General features: G+C 54.7%; 1 protein-coding gene across 14 annotated transcripts in view; it reads left to right on the forward strand.

Annotated features, from left to right (window-relative positions):
- Positions 1–27669, forward strand: part of TNS1 (tensin 1) — a 298282-nt gene that overhangs the window by 177282 nt on the left and 93331 nt on the right. For 11 of the 14 annotated variants that reach the window (XR_014713659.1, XM_084643936.1, XM_084643941.1 and 8 more), the window contains 5 exons: positions 514–574; positions 4067–4142; positions 4650–4779; positions 11584–11649; positions 14640–14801. Coding sequence is in view for 13 of the 14 variants with exons in the window: in XM_084643936.1 (XP_084500062.1) it covers positions 514–574; positions 4067–4142; positions 4650–4779; positions 11584–11649; positions 14640–14801 (495 nt within the window). In the remaining variant the exon portion in view is untranslated. The remainder of the gene's footprint in view (positions 1–513; positions 575–4066; positions 4143–4649; positions 4780–11583; positions 11650–14639; positions 14802–27669) is intronic. The other 3 variants (XM_084643945.1, XM_084643939.1, XM_084643940.1) reach the window with 1 other exon arrangement.

Genomic DNA, 27669 nt, shown 5'->3' on the forward strand with positions numbered 1-27669 from the left:
ATTCCAGAATGGAGCTGCAGTTGGGCTTATTGTGGGAACTCAGCGGTGGCCCTAACTCCGGGGGATTGCTGGCACCCCGACACACAGCCGTTAAGCAGGGGGGTTGCCATCCTCCAGTCACCAGCCCGGAAGCTGCATGGGCTCCCCTCTGTTGTCATCAGCAGGGCCTGGCTCACCCCTGGCTGGTGCACTGAGTTCTCTCCAGTGCTAGTTGTTAAGGACTCTGGACCCCAAGGGCTGTGATTGGGCCGGGGCAGCCTGCCATGTCTCACTGCGGTCTGTCAGTAGGAAGGGCGGACAACGTGTAGGGGCCTCTCTGCTCCCACCTCCACGTCTCCGGGCCGTCTGTTGTCCAGGCCTGGGGAAGGTGCTGCGAGAAGCAGGCAGGCTAGGGAAAGGTCCCCAGCACCCTGTCCCACTCCACCTGGCTGGGCTGTTTGTTTTCCTTCCTGGTGACTAATCCCCTTGGCTAACGAATGCTCCTTCTCTCCATTTCTGATCGGTGTCTTCTAGGTTGCCGGCCCTTTCTGAAGATCTACCAGGCCATGCAGCCGGTGTACACATCTGGGATCTAGTAAATATCAGCTCTCTCTTGGGTTCCTCTCTCTGCCTAGAGGCCCTTACTTCCAGTCCCTGTGACTGTCTCCTGCCTGAGAGATGGTCCCGGTGACCCAATGGGCCTTCTGCATCTCGGACTCTGACGAGCTCGGGTGTTGGTGTGAAACATGGCTGGGTCCTGTAAGGGAAGGGGAGAGCTTGGGGTTGAAACAAGCTGCACTTTGCGCTTATGGTTAATGTTGGCCGGGGTGGGGGGAGATTTTTCTGGGGGTCCCAAATCCGCCATTGTCCCCCCGAGCCCCGCTGCAGACACATGCCGTGTAGACTCGCCCCCGACACGCGCCTGACCTGCTCCGAAGAATCCCGGCGGCATGGGCGGATCAGCGCATCTGACCTAAAAACTGCCCTCCCCTTCCGGTGTGCTTGGAGACGCCCTTCAGTTCTCCACGTGCCCAGTCCCCAGGGACTGCCACTGCCTGGGCTCTGCTGGAGGAGTCCCGCCGATTGTTTTTTGATGCCTTTTCTGCACAGGCCTTTCCGTAGCCCTCTTCCTCGCCCACCCTCCCTGCAGTGCACCTGGACCTTTGAGCAGCTCAGCAGCCGTCTGGCTGGGAGGGCGGGGGACCCTTACTTCCGTAGCAGGAATGGAGCTCTTACTCTGCTGCCCAGAGAGCAGGGGCACATGCTTTCTCCTCCGGCCGGGAGAGCTGCACTCCAGCTTGTCCTTTGACATATCACCTCGTGGGAAGTTTCCTGGCTGGCTCCAGAGCCCAGGTGACGGGCAGCCCCTGTCTCAGGGCGTGCGAGCGAGGCGCAGTCGAATGGGAGACAGACGATGCGCTCAGGGGGAAGTTCTCTCCCACGCAGCCAAGCAGCGCAAGGCCCTGAGGGCTCAATGGGGGACTTTGATGGTGCCCAGCTTGCACGCTGGCAGATCCTGCCCTAAGGGAGAGAGGGGAAGCCCAGGACAGTGGTCGCAAGGACAGCTGCAGTGCTGGGACACGGGACAGTGGCTGGGAAGCAGGGATGTAGCATTGTTTGTGCTCATCGGGGATCCCAAAGCACTTTGTGCATCTCCCAACCACTTGGGCTGAGGAATGGGGCTGGGAGTGTCACGAACGGGCTCTCTCATGGCATCTCCCGCCCCGTATTTCGGGGCTTCCCCCGCCCAGGAAAGCAGATGTGGGCAGGAGTGGGTGGGGGGAAGCTCAAGCACAGAATGGCACCCACCAGCTACCTCCAGCCACTCAACGACACATCGAGGCTGGGGCAAAGGTTGGGGTCAGCTCCCAGACAGGCTTCCCCAGCCCCACCTTCCAACTCTCCCCGCATTGAGCTGTCTTGCCTGGCACCCGCCTGGCTCCGGTGCTGATGTGTGCAGTGGGGAGCAGACAGTTTGGCTTCCATGTGCTAATTTGAAGCTAGAGCCCTGGGCAGTGGGGTGGGGTGGGGTGTATGTGCCCTGGTGGACACACTGGGTATGTCTACACTGCACTCCAACCCCGGGCTCTGACTCAGGTTTGAACCCAAGCCCCCTTCCGTCCACATGCAGATCCGTCTGACTCAGGTCAGCAAGCACCGAGGACCTGGGTTGTAGGACCCTGCTAGGGGGGTGCGTCACGGTGTGAGTCCTGCTGCGACTTGGGTCCAGTCGCTGTCATTTTGCAGTGTGGACACAGCTCAAGCTGCAGACCTGAGTCAGAAGGCCTGTGTAGTGCGGTATGGACGCGTTAGCCCGGCTGTGAGACCTGGGGCCAGCAGTTGTAAATCCAGGTTTACAAGGCAGTGTGGACACTCACATACAGGCATTGAAACCACCGAGTCCACAATTCCGAGTCCCCTAGGCGCGGGTTTGCAAAGAAGTGTAGACAAGGCCTCTGTGAACACCGTCACAGACAAGGGGGCGTGGAAAAACGCTTGTCTCTTTTCTTTTTCTTCCCTTGTCCCCTTGGCCTGTCTGACTGCACCCCTCTTCTCCCTAATATGTGACCTGCCCATACAGGACACGCCTGTTTCTAACCAGGCCTGATGCCATCTCTTCAATGAAATTTACTACAGGCCCACTCGTACCTTTCAGCTTTTAATAGCCTGTCTATGGGAAGCTGTTAATAAACCCCAAGTTTATCTCACCCGTGAAAGCTGAGCCCCAAGGCCAGTGAGTGACGAAACCACTTGGATTAACTCTCCTGGACCATTACATCCACTGGGCTGGGGGCGGGGAGGGCAAGTGAGGAAGTTGCTGGAGGTGGAAGTGACAGGCCCAGAGCCCCATAGACAGTTAGGGGCAGAGCTGTGGGGTGCTATGTATCCTGGGTCGTATCCTGCTCGAACCTCTAGACTAAGGAGTCGTCTGGTGTCCCAGTCGGGCACTGCTCCTGTATAAATGTTGATCGTTGGGTCAGGGCCCACTGGGAGAGACGGGGATGCAGTTTTGCTGCTTCTCTTTGGTTTTCCTGGGACGCTGTTGAATAGTTTAGACCCCAGCAGCGACCAACTGTATATTATAATCAGCTGTCAAACGTGCTCCAGACTCTAAAGATCGGCTTTAAAAAGGGCTGCAAAATGGCAAATCCAATAGGTAGTGTTTTTCGTAGGACCTATACAAAAACAATGGCTGTCACTGACATGATACTTGTGAGCTCCACCTACTGGCTGGGCTGACACGGTCAGCAAGGCTGGCGTGCCGATGGGGCACGTGAACAACCACAGCTGGGCTGATTTTACGCCCCGTTCCCAGCTCAGAACTGCAGGGATTCCCCTGGGACTGTGGGAGCTGAGTGACTAGCTCAGAGAAATTCCTGCTGGCCCGAGCCGGCTGCGCTAGGAGCTGCTACTCTCAGCCCCCATTGTGAGCGTCCGGGTGAACAAGGCCCCGCCTCACTGGCCCCCCAGGCAAGTCCTCCCCCAGGCTCCAAACCGGCATTGGGGTTGCCATGGCTTTTTCTCCACCGTCCCCTTTTGTTTTGGAAATTTCTCTGCTCCTCCTGGGTCCGTGGGGGCATCTCCAGGTTCAAAGCCTGGCAGCTGGGCTGCACCTGATGGGGGGTGGGGGGGGTAGCAGGGAGCACACTGTGGGGTGCCATGGGGGGCCTGGGGTCTGTTCCTGTCTCTGCCGTTAACCTGCAGCGTGACCTTCGGCAAATCATTTCCCCGCCTGCCTATTTCGCCCCTGAGCTCTTCGGGGCAGGGACTGGCCCTGTCTATCTGTACAGCACCGAGCGCAATAGGGCCCTGATCCCAGGTGGTGCCTCCAGGCACTGCTGAACTGTATACAAAGACCGTGATGATTTTCCTGGCCTGGGGGGCAGCTGGAAACAGCAGAGGCTGCATGATGGAGCCTTTTCTCATGGCATTTCCAGCCAGGCCTCGGGCGAGCTGGGAAAAGCACCCGCCTCGCTAGGATTTCTCTCCTCGCCCACCCCCGGAGCTGCTTGAGATTGCCTGCCCCTTGGCTGATGGAGTCCTTGGGCTCTTGCATCCAGGCTGAGTTATTTCCCTCTCTCCGCAGCAACGTGCAAGGAGACAGCCAGACCAGCATCTGCATCACCATCGAGCCTGGACTGCTCCTGAAGGGAGATATCCTGGTAAGAGACTGAGAGCAGCCTGCCCTGAACCTCCCATCCAGTGAGGAGCTGGGCCCACTGGGGCTGCCGGGGGAGAAGAAACAGCCCCTGGGGGAAGATAGAGGATAGTCCATAGGGGTAGGGAGACCCCAGCTCAAAAGCTGTGCAACACCGAGCCCTAGGGGGAGCTGCCAGCGCCTACCCCACTGTTCTGCAGGTGATGGGGAAGGGTTCCCAGCTTTGCATCTTGGTGCAACGGGGTGAACTGGTGCCTTGCAATGGCCACGTGCTCACATGGCATCAAAGCCACCTCCACGCTGCATGGCCTTTGGAAGTCACTGCAGGATCCGTCCACTCTGCCCTGTTGCAGTCCAGCCAGTTACCCAGATAGGAGGGTGCGCGACAGCTGGGAAGAGAGGAGAGAAACCACTCCTGCTAGGCCAGCTAGATAAGGAGAGGCGGCGAGACTGAGACCCGGCATTGCCCAAGGCCCAAGAGGGCTGACACCTCTTCCCTTCTCCCGGACAGCTGAAATGTTACCACAAGAAGTTCCGCAGCCCGACCCGAGACGTCATTTTCCGGGTGCAGTTCCACACCTGCGCCATCCATGACCTCGGCATTGTCTTCGGGAAGGAGGACCTGGACGAAGCCTTTAAAGGTGATTGCGTCGTTCTTGCCAGGCGGGGAGAGGGATGTGGGACCCAGCCTGGATGGGGGAATCTTGTGCCGCTCATGGTTTGGGGGGTTTATTGATGAGTTACTGTGACGAAGTGGGACTGTTCTTAATGTTTCCTCTGAATAGTGTGGGGGTGACTCAGTTTCCCCTATGCAGTTCTTAAATATCTAGGGGGTGGGATAAGGGGGTATGATCGTTGCAGAGCCCTAGAGGGCAGGTGTGTGCAGGGGTCTGGACACAGAGAATGGCCGACACCCTGTTTCCTGGCAAGTGATGGCCTGGGCCCTTTCCCCCTGCAAGGTGAGAGCTAAAGGGTTGGAGAACAAAGGAATCCGGTGACCTCCTGGCCCAGGAAAGGGACAAAGCCCAGAGGAGGAGGGACTGGAGAGAGTTTCAGTTTGGGGCTGGCTGGGACATGGAGTGAAGGGCAGACATGTTTGTCTGGCTCACTGCCCCCCAAAATGGACCCAGCTGAGGGGTCCTGTTCTCTGCACCTGCAAGCTCTGTTTTAGACCATGTTCCTGTCGTCTACTAAACCTCTGTTTTACTGGCTTGCTGAGAGTCACGTCTGTCTGCGAAGTTGGGGTGCAGGACCCTCTGGCTTCCCCAGGAGCCCCGCCTGAGCGGACTGGCTGTGGGAAGTGCATGGAGGGGCAGAGGATGCTGAATGCTCCGAGGTCAGACCCAGGAAGGTGGAAGCCGGGTGAGCTGTGTGTCCTGAAGACAGGCTGCTCACAGAAAGGAGACTTCCCCAGAGTCCTGACTGGCTTCGCAGGGAGCATTTCCACAGCATCGCCCGGGGGCTCCGTGACAACTGGTGGCAGAAGTGGAATCTACTGCACCCCGTGGGTGGCGCTTCCTGCAGTAAGTGACTGGGGAGCAGTAAAACGAAGGGGGATTGATGGGGACCAGGCATGCTGAAGATTCAGAGAGAGACGGTTTCGGGGGGCGGTTAACCCCTGGGAGTGTGTGACCAGAGAGAAGGACTTTTGCAGTAACAGGGTCCCGCGGGGGATTGCAGCGAGCGGTCCCAGGGGCGGAGGAGTCTGCAGCTCGACCCTGGCAAAGAGGGGGTGATCTTGAGAAGGGCTGGCACACTAGGGGTTCTCCCTGGAAACCGTGGGGAGCTGAGAGCACACAGGCCTGTGAGTCCACAGCAACTTGGGAAGAGCGGAGTGATGGCCTGTCACCATCTCCTTAAGAAGGACATTGTAACCCTGTGCGGAAAGAGAGGGTTGAGCATTGGAAAGTTCACCAAAGCAGAGTTCATCGTGCAGCTGGAGGAGGATGACTGCCCTAAGGAGCAGATTCCTGACCCCCAATGGGGCTATCGCAGGATCTGGGAGCAGCTGGAGTGGTAGCCAGGCATCGCCAAGACTCCTGTCCCCGACCAGACGAGGGTCTTCACGATCGGGTTCCCCATCGGGGGATCGGAGATGGACGGGATTGGAGCTGAGTCGGAGAGAGCCAGAGGACTGTCAGAGACAGCGAGAGCCCGAGAAAGAGCTGCAGAAGCAGCAGCAGCATGAACTGGCGGTGGGGGAGCGGAGAGGCCTAGGGGACCCCCCAGGGGTGAGTGGGGATAGACCCCGGGGGGCCAGTTCCACAGGGAACCTCGAGACTAAATTGCTGCCCCTGGTTAAGGGAGGGGGGTATGTGGATGCCACCTCACTGCCTTTGAGCAGGCTGGCGATTTGAACCAAGGGGACCCTGCGGAAAAGCCCCGGTGTCTAGCTCCCTTGCTGGGTCCCAAGGCCACAGACTCCGTCAGCCAGATGGGTGGGGAGGTGGACACGCTCCCACTCCTGACCCCAACCTATATGTCTGTGTGGAGTTTCCTGGGGCCAGGCCCCTCGGACCTCCGGTGGGAGCGAAAGGTGATGGTCAATGGGGAGACATTCCTGGGGTGGCGAGATCCTGGGACAGAGAGAACTGTTGTCAGGCCCTGGGTGGTGCAGCCTCAGAGGCTGAGGGGCTGAGTGAACTGGGTGAAGGTCCCAGGGACGAAGCCCCTCGCCCTGCCTATGGCCCAGGTCCCTGTGCAGACCCAGGAGAGGTCGGGCTGGCTGGTCGTTGTGGTTCTCCAAGATACCAGCTGCGAGACCCTGTTGTGGGGTGACTGTGTCTCTTTGGGACAGGATCCAGGCCCTGCTCCGGTAACTGCCAAGGGTTTGAATTTGAATCCAGGGAACCAATCGGTGAAGAGGGTAAGAGCAGAATTTCTGGGAGGGGTGAATTGTTGCATAGAAAAGCCCTAGGGAAAGGAATCCTCATGGAGTCTTTGCAAGCAGTTTACTGCAACTGAAGGGTGTGAAAGTGATTTAATCAAGAAAGCTTCAGTTCCTAACAGCCAGAAATTTTCTGTTGTGAATGGATCCACTGACTGTCCTGTTGAAAGATCCAGTGTGGATAGCTTTGAGAAGGTCTCAGATGAAGTGAAAGTTGTTAAGAAAGTTAAACAGTCCTCTAACCAAGTGGCTGTGTTTGGCCAGCTTGTTGGGGAGAAGACCCAATCCCAGTTTGACCCCCTGGGATTTTGGGGGTGGCCAAAGGGCATGGGCTGCAGAAACCTTCCCACATACGGCCTGCGAGTGCTATCGACCACCCCCGACCTAAGGGAGCGCATGAAACTGGAAGGTGTAACTCCTACCAAGGAATTGGAGAGATGCTGGGGCATCCATGGGAACGTTGGTGGCTTCGAACTTCCCCAGGTCACTGGCTAAAGTGACCCTGCTCAGTTCGATCTCGAAGGGGGGAGAGATGTGACAAAGTGGGACTGTTCTTAATGTTTCCTCTGAATAGTGTGGGGGTGCCTCAGTTTCCCCTATGCAGTTCTTAAGTATCTAGGTGGTGGGATAAGGGTGTATGATCATTGCAGAGCACTAGAGGGCAGGTGTGTGCAGGGGTCTGGAAACAGAGAATGGCCGACACCCTGTTTCCTGGCAAGTGATGGCCTGGGCCCTTTCCCCCTGCAAGGTGAGAGCTAAAGGGTTGGAGAACAAAGGAATCCGGTGACCTCCTGGCCCGGGAAAGGGACAAAGCCCAGAGGAGGAGGGACTGGAGAGAGTTTCAGTTTGGGGCTGGCTGGAGACATGGAGTGAAGTGCAGACGTGGTTGTCTGGCTCACTGCCCCCCAAAATGGACCCAGCTGAGGGGTCCCGTTCTCTGTACCTACAAGCTCTGTTTTAGATCATGTTCCTGTCATCTACTAAACCTCTGTTTTACTGGCTTGCTGAGAGTCACGTCTGTCTGCGGAGTTGGGGTGCAGGACCCTCTGGCTTCCCCAGGAGCCCTGCCTGAGCGGACTGGCTGTGGGAAGTGCACGGAGGGGCAGAGGATGCTGAATGCTCCGAGGTCAGACCCAGAAAGGTGGAAGCCGGGTGAGCTGTGTGTCCTGAAGACAGGCTGCTCACAGAAAGGAGACGTCCCCAGACTTCCCCAGAGTCCTGACTGGCTTCGCAGGGAGCATTTCCACAGCATCGCCCGGGGACTCCGTGACAGTTACTTTGCCTGCTTGGTTTTCACATATCTGCTCCACTGCGGTTCTGATACAGCTCCTATGACTAGGGTGTCTGGGAACATAGATATATCAGCTCCGCACTGGGGGACTTTGGTGATTTTCAGAGGACTTGAAATATCAGAATCCCAATGTGCTCCCCAAACTGTCTCTGCTTCTCTCTCTGTAGCATATCTAGCTGTTATCCAGGTTCAATCCGCCCGGGGGACCTGGGGCGACGCCTTTCTCCACATTAAAAGTGCAATGGGATCTGTAATGACCTCTTTGGTTTTGCATCTTATCTAAGATGGTTGCACAGCACTTCCCAACACCATGGTAGCGCATTGATCCAGTGCCAGCCCACTGGAAAGGGCATCACCAGGTCCACGTCCTCCAAATCTGGGCTGTCTTTGGCCTCTCTAGTCCCACCCCTCCTTATTTGTGAGATCCGATTAGCTCATTCATGGGCTGCCTGCCTACCTAGGCTCTTACGTGGCCCTTCTACCACCACGTCTCAGCACCGGAAGTTGGGAATGTCCCACCGATGCACATGGAGGTTCACGCCTGCTCCTGTCTAGGGCAGCTGTAAGGAATATCTGCCAAGCTCAGCTCATTGGGAAGTTGCTCTCGACATCTCGTCCAGCTACCAGTGGGTACCAGCCTGAGACGGGGGTTTTCCGCTTGATGCAAACCTGCCCGCTAGACCCGACTGGGAGTTTTCATACCTGCATCCTACCCTCCACGTCCGTGTGACCACAGTGTGCTGAATGTGGTCAATAAACACACAATGCCTGGAGAGTAGATGGTATTTTTCTTGCCTCCAGCAGCACTGTATATCCTAAGTGGTCCCCATTGATAATTCATTGGGTCAGTCAGTCTGTTCATCCATCCATAGGCTGCTGTTGGGTGAAGGTCCCTTCAGCTCTGCCCCGGTCATTCCTCTGAATCATCTCCTCTCAGTTCTGCTCGGGGTTCCTGCCACTCGTCCATCTACAGCTGGTTGGTCTACAGCCAAGAAAAATCAAAATTTTCTGACCACAAAACTTGCAGTTTTCTACAGCCACCCATCCATTCTGAGCCACTCGTCCACCATTATCAGCCGCTTTTAAGCCCTACTGGAGGACTCGTGCACAAAGCTGGTTGGAAATCTTTTATCAAAACAAATTTTTTGATTAAAAATAACTTTTTGGTAAAAGGGAAATTTTAGGGGAAAAAATTCCATTTTCGATGAAAACGAAAACGAAAAAAAAAGAAAAAGAATTCAGCGAGAAATTGAAACAAAATCAATTTTTTCCCTTTGTTGAAATTTTACGGAAGACAAAGAATCATTTCCTGACCGGCTCTCTGCTTGAACCTCTGCTGCTTCCCTCCATCCTCATCTCCAGGTCCCTGCCCTACCTCAGGGTGAAGGTCTCTTCTGCATTGCTCCTGTCCAGCCAGCCCTACCGTCCGCTCTCCTCTGCAGATCACTGACCTGGGGGTGATCTCCCTCTGTAGCAGCTGCTCTGTCTCTCCACCCACATCACTGCAGGGGAGAGACCTGGCATTGCTCCATCCCTATCAGCTGCTTTCATCCCCGTGCAGGCTGAAGGTCTCTTCCTCGCTCCTCAGGCCAGATGGGTTTGCCTGCAATCTACACGTGTGGCCAGGGATGTCACCCTGCTCGCCAAGTCGTCTTCCTCAAGCTGCACCATGGGGTTGAACTCGCTGGGGGTGGTTGCCCCCCTGGCATCTCTCATGGGTTCTTCAGCAGACTGATCCCACTGCCGGAGTCATGCCTGGGTCACTCAAACCACTGTTCACTTGCCGGCTGGTCCGGTAACACGTGCTGTTACTCGGTCTTCTGCACCGTCAGAGCGCCACGATACAAAGGCGTCCCCTAGCTCCAGCAGCTCGCCCTTGGACACAAGTCCGCTGGATTCAGCGAGTAATTTACAACCATGCCCCAGAGAGGCGGGGAGGTGAAACATGACGCTCCGGAAATACCCGAGGTGATGCACTTCACGCGGGGGCTGTGCCAGCAACTGTTGCCCTAAGCCCTGGAACAATATTAGTCACTCCAGCATGGACACTGTGACGTTTTTACAGCTTGCAAGGGCGGGCAGGGGATGGGTGTCAGACTCTAGACCATGATGAAGTACTTTTGATGGAGCGTGATGCTGAGGATGTATTTCTTAATGTAATGCCCCCATTGGCCCTGGAGCAGGCTCCCCAGCTCAGGTTCCCCTGCGTAGATCTCTCACCTTCGCCTGTTTTAAGTCTCAAGAGTTGATTGAATTGGAGAGCGAAGGGAGGAAGCCACATATTGCAGCTGGTGGCCAAGGATCACTCGTTATTTCCATCGGAGGCGTGTCTCGGGCCTCCCCCAGTGGGAAGGACTCCCCATTACAGCAGCGACTGACAGTGGGGTGGAGAACGTTGCTCAGATGTTCTGATGTTGAGCACGGTGTGAAAGGCAGATGGGGCACCCCCTTGTTGAGTGTCGGGGGTCACCTTTCTTGGGGGTGTGTTGGCAGCTTATGGGGTCCTCCATCTCTATGGAGTCAATGACTGGAGGGGGCTGCCATCCAAAGGCCGGTCTCTGTGAAATGGTGTCATGGGCCTTAGTCCATTTCCTAGCTGGGATTCAGCCGTGTCTCTAAATCTGCACTGATTGGCCCTTTGTGGTTGACCCCAGCAGGGAGGCTAAGAACAGAATGGCCATGGAGGTAGAACGCACGCTGGCAATTGTGGTTCAGTGGTGGTTGAACGTACACCGGTAGGGGACTGTGCTCCTGGCAGGACTGTGTCATCCCTGCTTTATAGGCATCAGACCCTAGGCGGCAGGGGATGGATCACTTGATGATTCCCTGTTCTGTTCATTCCCTCTGGGGCACCGGGCATTGGCCGCTGTCGGAAGACAGGATACTGGGCTAGACGGCCATTCTTATGTTTTTATGTTTGATGAAGGGGGGGCTCTGTCTCCTCAGTTGGGAGTCTGACATTTTACCCAGGCTAAGCTCTCATGGTGGAAACAGCAAAGGGTTGCCCATGGCCTTGCCCGTCGGTGAGCCACTTCTGGACTCCCCTTGCCAAGGGCCGCTGGGGTTGTGGTGGGATCAGTGCTAAGGCTCTAGTTAGGTGCAGGAGATTCTCGTGATAAAGACCAAGGTCCCTGTTATTGCCCGACTGTCCTGAACGCAGGTGCTTGTGTGTCGGTTTCCTTGGTGCTGGCTTTGGGGAGGTGACTTGGCTGCTGCTCCCGGGGGTTGGACACACACTGAGTTTCCTGTGTTCCGTTTCCATCCTAGACGACCGGTTTCCAGAGTATGGGAAGGTGGAGTTTGTGTTCTCGTACGGCCCGGAGAAGATCCAAGGTACGGCCGGTGGCCCTTCTGCATGGGGCATTGCAGCCCAAAGTTACTAATCCCTGAGCCCCTTCCTCCCCCTTCCCACCTCTTCCAGTGCCTGCCACCTCTGCTCCCGTCCCCTTCAGCCCCTGCTCTTCTCCTTGCATCATTCTCCCTGCCCCTGTGCCAGCACCCCACTGGTGCTGGGCAGCTCCTTGGTGGGTGAGTGTGGGCGAAGGGGCCCTGCTGCCAGGCGCTGAGCATGCCCCCTGTGTGGGGGCCAGTCTCGTACTGCTCAGTAATACAGCCTCGCTTGCAATGAGGCATCCCCATGGTGACCTGTCCTGGTAGGGGAGTAGCCCCCATCCCCTCCTCCACCTTCACGGAGGCCAGAGCCCATCTCTGGGCAGGACACACAGGGAGCTGCTGGTCCCGGAGCCTTTCCAGGAAGGGCTTGTAGGCCCCCTCCTTGGGGCCGGTAGGGGAACTGGGTCCCAGCCTCGCCCCTGGGTTCCAGTCCAGAGCCCTGTACTGCGCAGCTGGGCTGGACCTTTTCTCCCTATTGCAATTTTCCCTGGGAAACTTCCTACCTTGCCTCTTTATGACCCCTCTGGGTTTCCCAGTCTCTTCCCTGGCTAATCAGGGTCTCTCCCAGGACCCCTGCCTGAGAGCTTTCCTCCCTCTCTCCCTGCTCTTAGTCTCTTTTCCTGCTCTGGCTCCCCTCTGCTGAGTCAGGGCCCTGCAGTCTCTTACCTCCAGCTCTTTCTCCACTGGACCCTCTTGGAGCTTAAACCTGGCTCCTTTTACACAGGAATCATCTGGTTCATAGGTTCTTAGAGTCCAAGGCCAACGCACCATTGGGACCATCTCATCTGACCCCTCCTCCCCCCCCGGCCATAGAGGTGCCCCAAAACAATTCCTAGAGAAGGTCTTCTGGGAAAAAAAATCCAATCGGGATTGAAAAATTGTCAGTGATGGAGAACTGACCATGACCCTGGTAAATTGTTCCTTCCAAGGGCGAATTACTCCAACAGTTACGCCTCATTTCCAGTCTGAATTTGTCTAGCTTTGACTTCCAGCCACTGGATCATGTTAGACCTTCGTCCGCTAGACTGAGGAGCCCCTTATCAAATGTTTGTTCCCTGCGTAGGTGCTTAAAGACTGTGATCAAGTCACCCCTTAACCGTCTCTTTGTTAAGCTACATAGACTGAGGTCTTTGAGTCTGTCATTATAAGGCAGGTTTTCTAATCCTTTAGTGGCACTCGTGTGGTTCTTCTTTGACCCCCCTCCAATTTATCAACATCCTCCTGGAACTGTGGGCACCAGAACTGGACCCAGGATTCCAGCAGCGGTCGCACTAATGCCCAATCCAGAGATGAAATAACTCGAGATCCCCCTGTTGATGCAGCCCAGAATCGCATTAGCTCTTTTGGCCCCGGCGTCACGTTGGGAGCTCATGTTGAGTTGATTACCCACCACGACCCCCAAATCTTGTTCAGAGTCACTTCTTCCCGCTCAGGAGTTCCCCATCCTGTGAGTATGGTCTCCATTCTTTGTTCCTAGATGAATATGTTTACATTTAGCTGTATTAAAACACATAGTGTTTGCTTGAGCCCAGTTTACTAAGCGATCCAGGTTGCTCTGGATCAGTGACCTGTCCTCTTCTTTATTTACTCCTCTCCCAACTGTTGCGTCTTCTGCAAACTTTATCAGTGATGATTTCAGGTCATTGATAAAGATGGTAAATAGCGTAGGGCCAAGAACCAATCCCTGCAGACCTGACTAGAAACATACCTGTTAAAATGATGATTCCCTATTTACAGTTACATTTTGAGACCTATCAGTTAGCCAGTTTTTAATCCATGTAATGTGTCCCAAGTTAATTTTATATTATTCCAGTATTTTAATCAAATGTTGCTCAGTACCAAATCAAATGGCTTACAGAAGTCTCTATATATTATGATATATACCTTTATCAACCAAATTTGTTATCTCATCAAATAAAGTTATCAAGTTAGTTTTCCATAAACCTATGTTGATTTGCATTGATTACATTACCCTCCTTTAGCTCATTGTTAATTGAGTCCCGTAGGAGCCGCTCCATTATCTTACCAGGGATTGATGTCAGGCTAACAGGCTTATAATTACCTGGTCATCCCATTTACCCTTTTAAAAATTGGCACATTTGCTTTCTTCCAGTCTTCTGGAACTTCCCTAGTGTTCCAAGACTTACTGAAAGTCAACATGATGGTCCAGTGAACTCCTCAGCCAGCTCTTTTAAAACTCTTGGATGCAAGTTATCTGGACCTCTGATTTGAAAAGTCCAACTTTAGTAGTTCCTGTTCAGCATCCTCCAGAGATACTAATGGGAATAGAAAGAGTGTTATCATCACCATATGAAAGTGGGGCTCATCCTGTAATCAGGGTTGGTTTAGCCACAGGCGCTCTACCCCAAGAGAAAGCCACTCTGTTACAGTACCCCTCAGTCTGTGCATCTGTATACATGACCTTCTGTCACTGTCCATCCCCATACATGTCCTTGTGTCTGTCTTGTTTGCGCCTTTCTGTCCATCCATATACACGCCCCTCTGTCTGGCCCCATCCATCTCCCTCTGTCCGTCTGTCTGTTTGGTCAGGAAGAGCTTCCTGACAGTTAGATCTACTAGTTCACAGGATGCCCTGAGCAGGGAAGTGCTGGGAGTCCAGTGTCAGGCAGGATAACCCCTGGTGAATGACTGATTGGAACAGCCTGGCTTTGGCAGAGAGACAGAGTAGGTCCTGTGATGAGTCTTTCCCATCTCCAGAGGCTATGATTCCTTTCCTCTTCCTTTTGTCCTGCCTTTTCCCCCTCTCTCCTTTCACTTCCTGTCTCTTTCTAATAACCCAGCTTCTCCCATCTCTCCGCACACCCCCAATCCTGCCCGGCCTGTTCCCATCTCTCCCCTTGAAGTTCCAACACACCACACTCGTGTGTAGCTTCGGCCTCCTTTACTGACTCACCTCCGCTTGCCCCCAGGGATGGAACATCTGGAGAACGGCCCCAGCGTCTCCGTGGATTACAACACCTCGGACCCCCTCATCCGATGGGACTCCTACGACAACTTCAACGTCCGCCGAGAGGACAGCCTGGAGGGTACGTGGGCTGGTCCCCATGAGGCCCACAAACCTCCGGACACAGGTCATTGTTATAACATATTATTATATTGCTGTGGCCCCTGTGAGAGCCCCTGATGTGCCAGGCACCGTGCAGACAAGTCATAAAGAAGGCAGCCGCTTCCCCAGAGAGCTCCCGATCTTGGGGGTCAGACAGGTGGATGAGACAGACAAATGGCGGGCTGGGTGGAGGAGGTGGCGATAGGGCCCTCTGGTCTTCCAGCTACGTCTGTGTGCTCGGAAATAAGTGCGGGGAGCTATTTAGATTTATAAACAAGAGACACCTGTCTTGAGGCTGCGGCCGCCTCTGAGAGCGGATTAAAAATACAGTAGCTCAATATTATTGATGGGAGCGATGGAGCCAGGCCCATGGCGTATGCTGGTTACGCGGCAAGGCTAGGACCAAGCTATTCCCCACGTTGGCATGCTCAAGACCCAGCAGCCATCTGGGCCATCAGCCCTTGCAGCTCACAAGCTGGGGGTGAGGGGCGCTCTTGCAGGATTGTTTGGGGGGGGCAAAGGGTCCCTCCTTGAACCCCCTACCTCCTTTATACAGAGGAAGTCTAGCATCAGCATCCCCTGCATGTGACCTGCGGAGAGAGGGGGTCTTGCAGGGAAGTTCAAACCTGAAGTTAACAGGCAAAAGGGGGTATAGGAATCCGAGTGTGTTATTTATGGAGCCCTCATCCCTGTTTAAGTTCTAACCCCCGCCTCACTGCCCGCAGGGCTCGGTCCTTCCAGCTCAGGGGCGGGCGCCTTGGCGGGGTAGCGCTGGGGGGAAGCTGGCATTGCAGCTGCCCATGCTGGAGCTGCTCGGTGGGATGGGACAGGCCTCCTGTCTCTAGGGCTGTGGATCCAGCCCCTCGCTACCAGTCTGGAGTTTGGAGAGGGCATCCTGGCCTTGCCAAGCCTGAGTGAATCCTGAGTGCTGGGTAGATTTTGCCTTCCCTGGGAGAGGGGCCAGGGGTCTCAGGCCAGAAGGGCTCAAAGTGCCCTGTGCTTGAGGCAGATACGGCTCAAGAGAGCCAGGGAGCGGGGCAGAGGGCAACACAACCCTTCTCTCTCGCTCCTTCCCTACCTGCCGTTCCTCGACAGCCCTGCTGGTACTGGCGGCTGGGACAGGTTGGGGCCCGTCACTTGCTCTGGGTTCCAGGCCGCCGAGAGGTGAGGCTTGCAGGGCGTGGGCAGGCAGGGAGACAGGCAGGCAGCGAGTGGTGCTGCATGGCGGAGAACCATCATCCCACCTGCCTTCCGTACCCAGGCCTGTCAGCTCCTCAGGGTCTCGGCAGCCGCTTCCGTGGCCTGCAGGCAGCGAGGGTGACGGGCGGCCCTGGCCCGAGAGAGCTGGGATCGTTGTGGGTCTGAGTCGGGGGCTCAGATAAGCTGCCCAGAGTGCCGGGGTTCGTGCAGACCGCCCCGTTCTGCAGAACTGGGCTGGGGATCTCACTGGAATAGCTTCCCTGGCTCCTGGCCAGAGCCCAGACACGCCAAGTTCCCAGAGAAACGAGACGCAGGGCCAGATGGATTGATTCCAGCAGAGGGTGATTATCAGAAACGGGAGCCCTGCTGGCGGGTGCAGGACTATCATAGAATCATAGAATATTAGGAGACCTCAGGGAGGTCATCTCCAAGACGCAGAAGAAGACTCGGTCCCTGCCCCAGGATCTTGTGACCCAAATGCACCATTAATATATGTGGGGAGGGGATGGCGGGGACCTGGGCCTGGGTGGCGGGCTGTTACTGCTTCAATGCTTTGTCTTCCCGACATGCACGTGGACCACGGCTCGTGCTTGTTCTAGATCCCAGCAAGGCGGGCGATGGCATTTGGGATCTCGTCCCAGACAGGGCACCGTCGCGGGTGCGTCAGAGAAAGCTGGCCTCCCCTCGCCCCATCACAGGGAGTCAGAGCCGACACCTGGCACTCGGCCGAGGCTGTGCAGCCCGAGGGTTATTACCCAGCCGTGAAAGCGTTTGAGCTCCCATCCTAGCATAGCGCAGCTGCCAGCCGCTGGAGGGGGCGACTGGGTTTTGGGATTGGCAAGAGGGAGCCACTCAGCTGAACAGCAAGAAGGGGCTTAGTCTGAATGTCCATGCCGTACCGGGGGTTAGTTTCTGAAGGGGGTGGGGACTGTTGGGTGTGGAGAGCCACTCAGCTGCACTGCTTAGAGCTGGGGGGATCTCAGCATGGCCCAGGGACTAGGAGCAGCAAGGGCAGAGGGGGCAGGACGGGGGTCCTCTCTGGCCGTGGGAATGACCCCACAGTCCCTGCCAAGGCAATGGAGTGTGAAGTCACAAGCAGTAGCACCAGGGAGGAGAGGGACTGTAGTGGGAGCCCAGCTGGCTGCACTGAGGGTCAGTGGGTTGTTGGCAGTGGCAAGTGAGAGAGTAGAAAGGGCTACAGTGTCTGAGCCCAGTCACTAGCCCACGGCGATCCAGCCAGCCATGGAGAATGCAGAGCGCAGAAAACCTGGAAGAGAAAAGCCAGGGGGCACGTGCCTGGGAAAGTTGTTATTTATTATTAACCTTCTGTCCTTCCCTGGTGCCTCCCATCCAGGGGGTCTCAGCATGCTTTATACCTCACAGCTACCATGTAACACCAGCGGTATTTAGTGCTTGTCTGACCACACACACACTCACACTCTAGATCTAAAGCACTTGACAAAGGAAGGTCGGTCTCATTAATCCCATTTTACAGATGGGGAAACTGAGGCACAAAGAGGGGAGAGCAGCTTGTCCAAGGACTCTCCCCTCCTTCCCACCGGCGATCCAGGAGTCAAACCCAGATTTTACAGGATGGTTAGCCTGAGGTTAGCCTTGAGTCTCATTTTCTGTTGTTCGCGCTATCGCAGATTTGGGCAAATCGCATGACTAATCTGTGCCACAGTTTCCCCATCTGTGGAAAGGGGGTAATTCTATCTACCTACCTGACCTGTGGGGGAGTGGGCTAAGGCTTTGGACCTAGCAGATCAGCAGCACTGTAGATAGGCAGAGTATTCCCTCTTTGCTTTTTGCACCTGCCCTTCGCCTCTTGGTCATCCTTGACCATTGGTGTTGGGTTGCAGGGAGCAGATGGTGTTTTTATTTTGAAGGTGTATGGGGCACGTGTCCCTGGCTCCCTGGACATTTGCCTGACTGTCAGATGCCCAGTCCTTGCTGCCACCACCGGGGTGACGTGAGTGTTTACAAACTGCCCAGCTTGATGTATGAGCAAGCAGAGCCTGCATTGCTCCTATGGGCGCCCCAGGGGTCTGTCCAGTTCTGGACATCTTGGCTTCTTCTGTGTCCTGCGGGCTGCGAGCGCTGCACTCGGGAGTCCTGAGTAAAATCTCCCCCTCCCCATGGTTTGGTTCACAGTGTGGGCATGGAAAGCTGGCAAGGGGCAGCCGCCGAATTCCTGGCAGGGAGGAGGAAACAAGGACTCGTGACACACGGGCTCGGGCATGTGCCTGGCGTATCGGGTACCTAGGGTGACCTCATTAGTTCTGCAGAGAAGGGTCCCGACCGCCCTTCCCTAAGGAAAACAGCGATGCTGACATCTTAAAGGGCCGGAGACCTTCCCCAGCAAGATTCCAGTCCAAGCCAATGGCAGGTTTTGCCTGAACAAGGATTGAGCAAAACCTCAAGATCTGGCCTGTTCACAGAATCTAAGATCAACAAGTCATCCTGGGCCAAAAATTGCATCCCCGGCCCGTCAGCCTGCAACAAACTCGGTCATGAGCTATATTTAAGTGCTGGCTGGCTCAGCCTTGCTTCATTCGAGCCTCCCATTTGCCTGGGGCGTGGAGAGCTGCTGATGAGCCAGTGAACGTCACGGAGATGATGGTTCCCCTAACTCTGCGTGGGGAAGTGGTGGCTACACGAGGAGAGGGCTGGAGTGAGAGCAAGGCCTGACAACCGGGCAGCTGCTTTGGCATGTGCATTGACCAGAATCTAACTCAAGAACAGTAGGAAAAAGCAGAGCTCCAGGGGAAATTGCCCACGGCAGCGAAGAAATGTTTTATGCCCTGTAGGCTTCGCTTTCTGTCTTGCACGTGGAACTCCTTTCCATTCCCTTGTAAGGTCAACGACGGTTCCCGTTCCTGGAGGCCCGCGCTCGAAACTTTTCATCCCCCTTGCGGGAAATGTTAACAATAACGGAGGGCTCGTGAAATCCTTGGAGGGACCCAGCTAAGCCTCGCAATTTATGACTTCTTTCTGGTAGAGCCACGCCTGCCTGACCAAGCTGTCAGGAGGGGCAGGTACCGAGGACGTGTATTTATCATTCCTGGCTCAGATTCTCATGGAAAACCCTTGGACGAGTCGAGCCAGGGATCGCCCCAAGAAGGACTGGTTAGTTATTTATTGGTGTTCTCCTTTTCACCGCTCTCTGCCAGCCACAGCCGCTGAGAGCCAGGCATTGCAGCATTTGGCATTATGGACACAAGGAGGGCTACCCTGTCTTGTGTCTCTGGCTCCTCTTCTCTTCCTACTTGGACAAATCAGATGATCCGGGCCTCCACCATCCCCGATTGTCTGTGTTCTTGGCGTCTCTGGGATGTTCTAGTCAGGATTGCCATCTAGGGACAGGCTTGGGGAAAGTGGCAGCTCCCTGCCCCTTTCCTGTTTTCACAGCGCCCGGCGGGCAAATGATTCCTCTCTTCTTAGGAGCCTCAGCCTTGAGGTGAGACCACGGCATCAGGTTTCTCCAGACTCCTTTCTTCACGGCATGCTCCTGCCACATCAGAGGAGCAAGATGGGCCACCTCAGCACCGGGAGGCTTGTTGGGAAAAGTATTAGTTGCGGGTATCGGGCCTGATTCTGCATCCATTGGCAACCCCCTGCTGAGTTCGATCGGGCAGGATCCAGCCGCAGCCTGTCTGTGTGGCGAGGAAGTAGGCACAGAGGAGACAGTCAAAGAGCCATCGATTCCAAGCAGCAGGGACCTCCAGCTCAGCTGGTCTGACATGCAGCACATCACGGGGCACTAACCCCGCCCAGGCCTCTCTGCCTCGAACCCCCAAACCTGGATGAGATAAAGAACCGTGGCCCACAGGAAACGAAGCTGTCGTACGCCCCAGGCAGAAAACAGGAGGGACGCCGAGGAGCCACCGGTGCCGGAGACCCCCACCAAGGCAGGGGATAGATGAGCTGAGATGTACCTGGTCATGCAGCAGCATAGTGGGGCCGGGTGTCCAAGCTGCAGGGGTCTGGCATGTCAGCTGGAGCCTCAGGGAAGGATCTCAGTGAACCACACTGCAGGACCTGAGCTGCCGTGACTTTGGGTCTGGATCGGTGCACGTGGCCCATCTCTGATCTGAACTGAGCCGGCAGACTCCTAGCCCCAGGCCCTCCCTGCACCTTTCTGGGGTGGGCAGGCCTCCGCCTGCTATCCCTCTATTCTGGTGGAGCAGCTCCACTGCGTGTAGTGTGGGGGCGCCTCCCAATCTGAATTAAGCCCATCGTGCAATCTGCTGCCAGCATCGTCCTCTCCACCAGGTGCTTTCCATGCTGCAGGTGCTGGGAACACTTCCACTCCCACCGCGGCAGCTCCAGCTCCCTCGCGGAGCTAAGGTCTCGGATCGGCGGCCGGCAGTGGAAGGTCTTTTAGCAGAATGCTCTGGGCAGGACCGGAAGCGGAGCTGGACGGTCAGTGCAGCCGCAGGGATAAATTAACGGTGGTGATGGATGTAGAACATGGACCCTGCCGGGCTGTGAGGTGGAGATGGAAGGACTCAACCAATCGGCAACGAGGAGGGAGAATTTTGCTTTGGTTGTTGAATTCCACCTCATTGATCTTTACATAGCACCCAGCCCTAACTAACTACTACTCTCTCTATGCCTGGGAGGTAGGGGCTCTCACACCCAGTGTGCAGAAGTGGGGAAACTGAGGCACGGGGCAGCGCAATGACTATGCAATGTGCCATTGCTGGGAATAGACCCCAGAATTCCCAAATCTTCTCTCGCCACTAGACCAATATCCTTCCCTCAGGAAGAAAAAAAACCCAACAGCGGCTCAGAGAGTGTTTGGGACCAGCTGCTTCCTGATTTGATTGATTGTTGTTGATATTGCAGCAAAGGATTTCGGTTGGGTTTAGTTTTTTAGTTAGTTAGTTTAAACAGCATTTATGGGGCAGGAAATGCCTGCTGATGGCTACCTCGGATGGGCAGCGGATGTGGAAGAAACATCTTGTCTTCTTGGACTGAGTCACAAATATGTATTGCCACTATTTAGAGGGGACCAGAAAAGGGTTTTATTGAAAGTGTTTAAAATCCCAAGGCCTCAACAGAATATCAGTGTGGTTCTAACATTTTCAAACTTCAAAGAAATGGAGGACAAAGATCCCAGCTACTTGTGTCCATCACAGCTCTCAGGGCATTTTTGGCAATAACTGGATGTTACCCTCAATGCCCTGGCCACATCATAACACTGAACAGGTCATTGCATTTTGCCTCACGAACTTTCCCCTGCTAGTTTAATTGGGTACATTTCTATCATTCACTTCCTGATCTCAGCTGTTGCATAGCATTACTGTTCCATTTGGACCTGAGCCAGCGACCCATCAATCAATGCAAAGACTCCCTTTGCGTTTGTTAGGCATTGGATTGGGGCTGAGATCCTCAAGGGTATATAGGCACCTGACTCCCATTGGAATCAGACCTTTGAGGAGCTAAGCCTGGGCCCTTAAAGGGTTGCTGAGTTCTTCCCCAGAGGTGGCTGCATTTCAGTGATTCCTATAAAGCAGGGGTAGTCAATAATTTTGTTTGTCAAGGTCCAAATTTTTTGGCCAAGGTATAGTCCAGAGAAAATAATTAAAAAATCATACTAATAATGATAATAAGTAAATAAAAAGATGTTGAGGTCCAATCGAAAGCATCTGGCCGTCCGGATTTGGCTTGCGGGTCCACTTACTGACTACCCCTGCTACAACATATGTAGACCAAAAATTCAACCCTGGGTCGCTAAGGTTAGACTCTGAAATCCAGGCTTCAGCACCTAAACAAAAGCTTACATTGTGCCTGGAGCTGGGCTGCTCTCACTTATGCTGGGGGCCGCTCTGGCCTCTGGAGCAGCCCAGCATCTGGGTTGTGCAGAGATGGTGTTTGGGGCACAGCCCAGAATCTCTTCCAGGGCGTATGAGGGATTCGGGAACGAGGTGCCTTGCTCAGCTCTGCATCTTTGTCGCATGAGCAGTTGCTGGAAGCCTGAGCTCAGGCCCTGGCAGGTGAAAAAAAACAACAACCCTTCTCCTGCCCCTCTCAGAGGCACGTGGCATCCTCCAGGCCTGGGATCTTGGAGAGCCACGTCTAATGTGTTTAGAAACACTTCTGGTGGGTCTCCGCGGATGGGCCCATCTCCCTCCCACATCCCGCAGTGCCAACATGAATCGATGCAGCCAGCTCTCTGGAAGGCAGGGTGTTTGCATAGGCCCGGAGGGGGCTTCACGGATCCCCCCACATCCCCAGCTCTGTCAATGCAAGGCTGAGAGCCACCGTCCCGTCCCCATCTCAGGCGGACTTGAAATAGCCGCTCCCAGGAGAGGTTAAGGTCTGTGAATCATGGCTGGGCAACTCGATCCTCCCTAGCAGTGCAGAATCCCTGCAGGTCAGCCTGGTGCTGGCGTCTATAGGGTGAGCAGCCTGGCCCACTCCCCGCAGGGGACCCCACCTCCCCATGGTACCCTGCCCCTGTGTGCTGGTGAGCCGGGCCAGGGTTTCTCATAGAATCATAGAATATTAGGGTTGGAAGAGACCTCAGGAGGTCATCTAGTCCAACCCCCTGCTCAAAGCAGGACCAAACCCCAACTAAATCATCCCAGCCAGGGCTTTGTCAAGTCAGGCCTTGAAAACCTCTAAGGATGGAGATTGCACCACCTCCCTAGGGAACCGATTCCAGTGCTTCACCACCCTCCTAGTGAAATAGTGTTTCCTAATATCCAACCTAGACCTCCCCCACTGCAACTTGAGACCATTACTCCTTGTTCTGTCATCTGCCACCACTGAGAACAGCCGAGCTCCATCCTCTTTGGAACCCTCTTTCAGGTAGTTGAAGGCTGCTATCAAATCCCACCTCACTCTTCTCTTCTCCAGACTAAATAACCCCAGTTCCCTCAGCCTCTCCTCATAAGTCATGTGCTCCAGCCCCCTGATCATTTTCGTTGCCCTCCGCTGGACTCTCTCCAATTTGTCCACGTCCCTTCTGTAGTGCGGGGACCAAAACCGGACACAATACTCCAGGTGTGGCCTCACCATTGCCAAATAGTGGGGAATAATCACTTCCCTCGAACTGATGGCAATGCTCCTATTAATGCTGCTCAATATGCCTGTTGACACTCTTGATTCATATCCAGCTTCTCATCCACTGTAATCCCCAGGTCCTTTTCTGCAGAACTGCCGCCTAGCCATTCGGTCCCTAGTCTGTAGCGGTGCATGGGATTCTTCCATTCTAAGTGCAGGACTCTGCACTTGTCCTTGTTGAACCTCATCAGATTTCTTGGCCCAGTCCTCCAATTTGTCTAGGTCACCCTATCCCGACCCTCCAGCATATCTACGTCTCCCGCCATCTTAGTGTCATCTGTGAACTTGCTGAGGGTGAGTCTTGGCTCTTTTCCACACCACCCATGGGGGAACGTGCTCTCCACCGACTGGATAGGAACCAGCCCCCACCCAAACAGCGAGGCCCGACCCGAGGTGGCCGGAGAGATGTTCGCACTGGGACATTGCAAGCGTCATGGCCTGAAATGTCCCGTCCTGCCAATGCTCAATCGAGCGCTCTCTGAGGAGATTCGGGGGGTTCCAAGCCCCAATGGGGCAAAGGGATTGAAGGCACAAGGTGGGAGGGTCAGCCTGCTTCCTCCTTGCTTTGGCTTGACCCATTCTCTGCCAGCCTCCAAATTGTTGTGTGCAGGACCTTTGTTCCAGTGAATTCACGTAGCTCTGTGTTCAGAGATTGCACTGGTTCTTTCTTTCTTTCTTTCTTTCTTTCTTTCTTTCTTTCTTTCTTTCTTTCTTTCTTTCTTTCTTTCTTTCTTTCTTTCTTTCTTTCTTTCTCCCTCGAGCATGCCTGTGTTGAGTTACCTGCTTGTCTCTTAAGCACTACCAGGCCCTGAGGTTTGTAGCATTGCTCTCTGATAACCCTAGGAGAGGCTGCAGTGGGTGGGTGGGTAGGGAATGAACCGAGGTGGCTCGTCTTTCAGCATGTTTGTGGCTCCCAGGGATCCAGGCGAACAGGCAGGGAGAGGAGAGGTGCCCTGGCAGACTGCAGGAGCCTCTAATCACATGGAACTTCAAGTGGAAAAAGAGGAGAGCCAAGCCTTTGATGCACTGCTTAGCCAGAGCCCAGTCCAGAGAGGACAAGCCAATGCAATCGGGAGGGGGCGAGCGGGTGTCCTAGGGGGAGCGGGTGTGTGAGACCTTGTTTACCATTGTTCTCGCCTTATTTGGTCCGAGAACTGCATGCAACATTTTTGGCATAGCAAGAATGAGTGTGTATTGGTTGGGGAAGCTGGCACAGGGATCAGAGAGAGAGGGAGGGATCAGGCAGCTGGTAGCTTTCTTCCAGCACCACTGTCTTGTCCCTAGGTGAGAGCACTCCCCGATGGCGGGTGCAGCAGGCCGGTGGGAGGGCGAGGTGGCCATGTGAGTTGGAGGGTTGGCTCCCCGTTCTGTCTCTGCCTCAGGCACGACGTCCCCTCAGGAGGGCGCAGCAGCCATAAGGAACGAGACCTACTCAGCCATGCTCTGTGCTGGCGAGCCGAGGAGGCTGTGGGGGAGCACACAGATTATCGTCTCTCTTTAGGGTGCAATCCTGAGAGGTGCAGGGCAGGTGCGGTTCTAGGGGCCACTGCAGGAGCTCGGCGCCCGTGGGAGCTGGTGGATACATTGGGCAGCAGCCGGAGGAGGAGGGCTGGGACTCGGCGGCGAGGCTGGGGTCCCAAGGCCCGTTGATCTGCCTTTCCCCTTGGAGGGGGTATTTTAGTCCTGGGGGTTTCTCCCTGAACACGAGTGCGAGTGATGGACAGGCTGAAAGAGCGGGGGAGGACTGACCTCTGTCACGCTGGTGTCTGAGCACCCCGCAATCTTTAATTGGGCGGGCAGCAGGCCAGGATCCCAGGGACGGAGTGGCAGGGAGTCCCGCAACAGAGTTTAAATGTTAACCGGAATACCTTACTGATAAGACTGATGCTTATCAGTTAATATTTTACATCCCTAGTATTGATACCTACGCACCCCCGCCACACACCTAGGAGGACATTGTATTGAACCCAAAGAGACTAAGGGCCAGAATCTTACAGGCATTTCGATGCCCAACTCCCATCATTAGGTGACTAAATACCTTCAAAAATCTGCCCCTAAGTGACTTGCTCAAGGGCCCCAGGGAGTTGGTGTCACAGCTGGAAACGGCCCAGATGTTGTCTGTTCTCTTTGCAGGAGAAGGCTTTCTCCGAAGAAGGCGTGTCTGGCTAGGGGCTTGGCTGGTGTTTCTCTGGGGAAAGTGCCTTATTAGAGGCAAGGCAAGATTGCGTCTCTTGTGGGCGGGGAAGGCTGCATCGGGCAGGGGGTTGAGGCAACCCCTAGTTCAAGCACAACTCCCAGTGAGTCAGCAGAGCTGTGTGCACGAGGGATCATGGTCTGGGGGTCCCTTCTAGCCTTAAACCCTGTGACTGGGGCACTGCACCACGCGTGGTGGGGCTGAGCCTGGTTCACTTATTACAAGTGTGGAAAGAGCTGGAAAATTCCAAGTAGTAAATTCCTTCCGGATCCTTTTGGTCAGACCTGGGCAGATCATCTGCAGCCAGTAATTTATTTACTGGATGAATTTAGCCTCTTTTTGTGCCTGAAGACGATCCAGAAGCAGATTGCGATGTCCTCCAACTGGTTTGTTTGAAATTCTTCGCCAATTTTCTTTTTGCAAGTGTTCTTTGGGAGTCCTGGATTTTCAAACTGTGTTGCTTAGCTGCGCCTGATCAGATAAATCGTGTGCTTGGTTCTGTCTGCTGGTTGCCTTAGCCCTGAAGCCCTTGTGCATTGGAATTTAGAATTTAATTTGGGGCCAATGATTTGCTACCTTGCATGGATAACTTTGAAATTTGCCTTCCGTGAACACCGGCCCCAGCAAAATGTTACCGGAGAGCGAATGCAAAATTGTCCCCTGCCCAGCGAAACTGAGTGCCATGGAAAAGTGGACGCAGACTTCACCCACCTGTGCTATGTGTTGGGAAACAGGGAACATTAGATAGACAGGTTTCAGAGTAGCAGCCGTGTTAGTCTTTATTCGCAAAAAGAAAAGGAGGACTTGTGGCACCTTAGAGACTAACCAATTTATTTGAGCATAAGCTTTCGTGAGCTACAGCTCACTTCATCGGATGCATAAAAGTGCACTTTTATGCATCCGATGAAGTGAGCTGTAGCTCACGAAAGCTTATGCTCAAATAAATTGGTTAGTCTCTAAGGTGCCACTAGTCCTCCTTTTCTTTTTATTAGATAGATAGGAACTGCCCCCTCTGGACAGGCCAGGTATCTGTCTGACAGCCTATCTTAGATAGAATCAGAGAACTGTAGGCCTGGAAGGGACCTCAAGAGGTTGTCAAGTCCAGCCCCCCATGCTGAGACAGGACCAAGTAAACCTAGAGCATCCCTGACAGGTGTTTGTCCAACCTGGTTTTAAAAACTTCCAGTGATGGAGATTCCACAACCTCCCTGGGAAGCCGATTCCAGAGCTGCACTACCCTGAGAGTTAAATTTTTGTCCTAATCTCTAATCTAAATCCTCCTGTCAGATTAAATCCGTTACTGCTTGTCCTGCCTTCAGTGGACATGGAGAGCAATTGATCACTGTCCTCTTTATAACAGCCTTTCACATATTAGAAGACTGTTATCAGCTCTCCCCTCGGTCTCCTTTTCTCAAGACTAAACATGCTCAGATTTTTAAATCTTTCCTCCTAGGGCAGGCTTTTGAAACCTTTTCTCGTTTTTGTTGCTCTCCTCTGGATTGTCTCCAGTTTGTCCACATCTGTCCTAATGTGAGGAGCCAGCACCCAGGACTCCAGCTGAGGCCTCACCAGGGCCGAGTAGAGAGGGACAGTTCCCTCCCGGGTCTTACATACAACGCTCCTGTTAATACACCCCAGAATGAGATGAGCTGTTCTCGCATCAGCATCACACCGTTGACTCATATTCAATCCAGTAGCCCCGGATCTTTTCAGCAGTGCGACCGCCTGGCCAGTGTGTCGATGTGACTCAGCAGGGAGGGGGGAGTGTTGACCTGGGAATGTGCCCTGGGGATGGGAGACCTGAGAGCCTGTCACCTGAGCCAGGAGGGGGAGGTGACACCTCTGCCCAGGAATGTGAAGACAGGCTGCAGGAGAGAGCCTGCTGCCGGGTTTAGTTTCAGTTTGGGGCTGGGTGGAGGAACACAGGGAACCCCAGGGCTGGGGTCTAAGCTCCCTGCTCCCACAAAAGGACTTGACTGAGGGGTCCTGGGTGTACCCACAAGCTCTGTTGTGGACTGTGTTCCTGTTGTCCAATAAACCTTCTGTTTTACTGGCTGGCTGAGAGTCTCAGTGAATCCCAGGAAGAGGGGTGCAGGGCCTGGACTCCCCCACACTCTGTGACAACTGGTGGCAGCGGTGGGATGTACTGCACCCTGTGAATGGCGCTTCCTGCAATAAGTGACTGGGGAACAGTAAAACGAAGGGGGATTGACAGGGACCAGGCGTGCTGAAGATTCAGAGAGAGACGATTCCAGGGGGCGGTTAACCCCTGGGAGTGTGTGACCAGAGAGAAGGACTTTTGCAGTAACAAGGGTCCCCCGGGGGATTGCAGCGAGCGGTCCCAGGGGCGGAGGAGTCTGCAGCTCGACCCTGGCAAAGAGGTGGTGACCTCAAGAAGGACTGGCACACTAGGGGCTTTCCCTGG

Source organism: Lepidochelys olivacea (genome assembly GCF_965140295.1).
Source record: "Lepidochelys olivacea isolate rLepOli2 genome assembly, chromosome: 11".
Taxonomy (NCBI): Eukaryota; Metazoa; Chordata; order Testudines; family Cheloniidae; genus Lepidochelys; species Lepidochelys olivacea.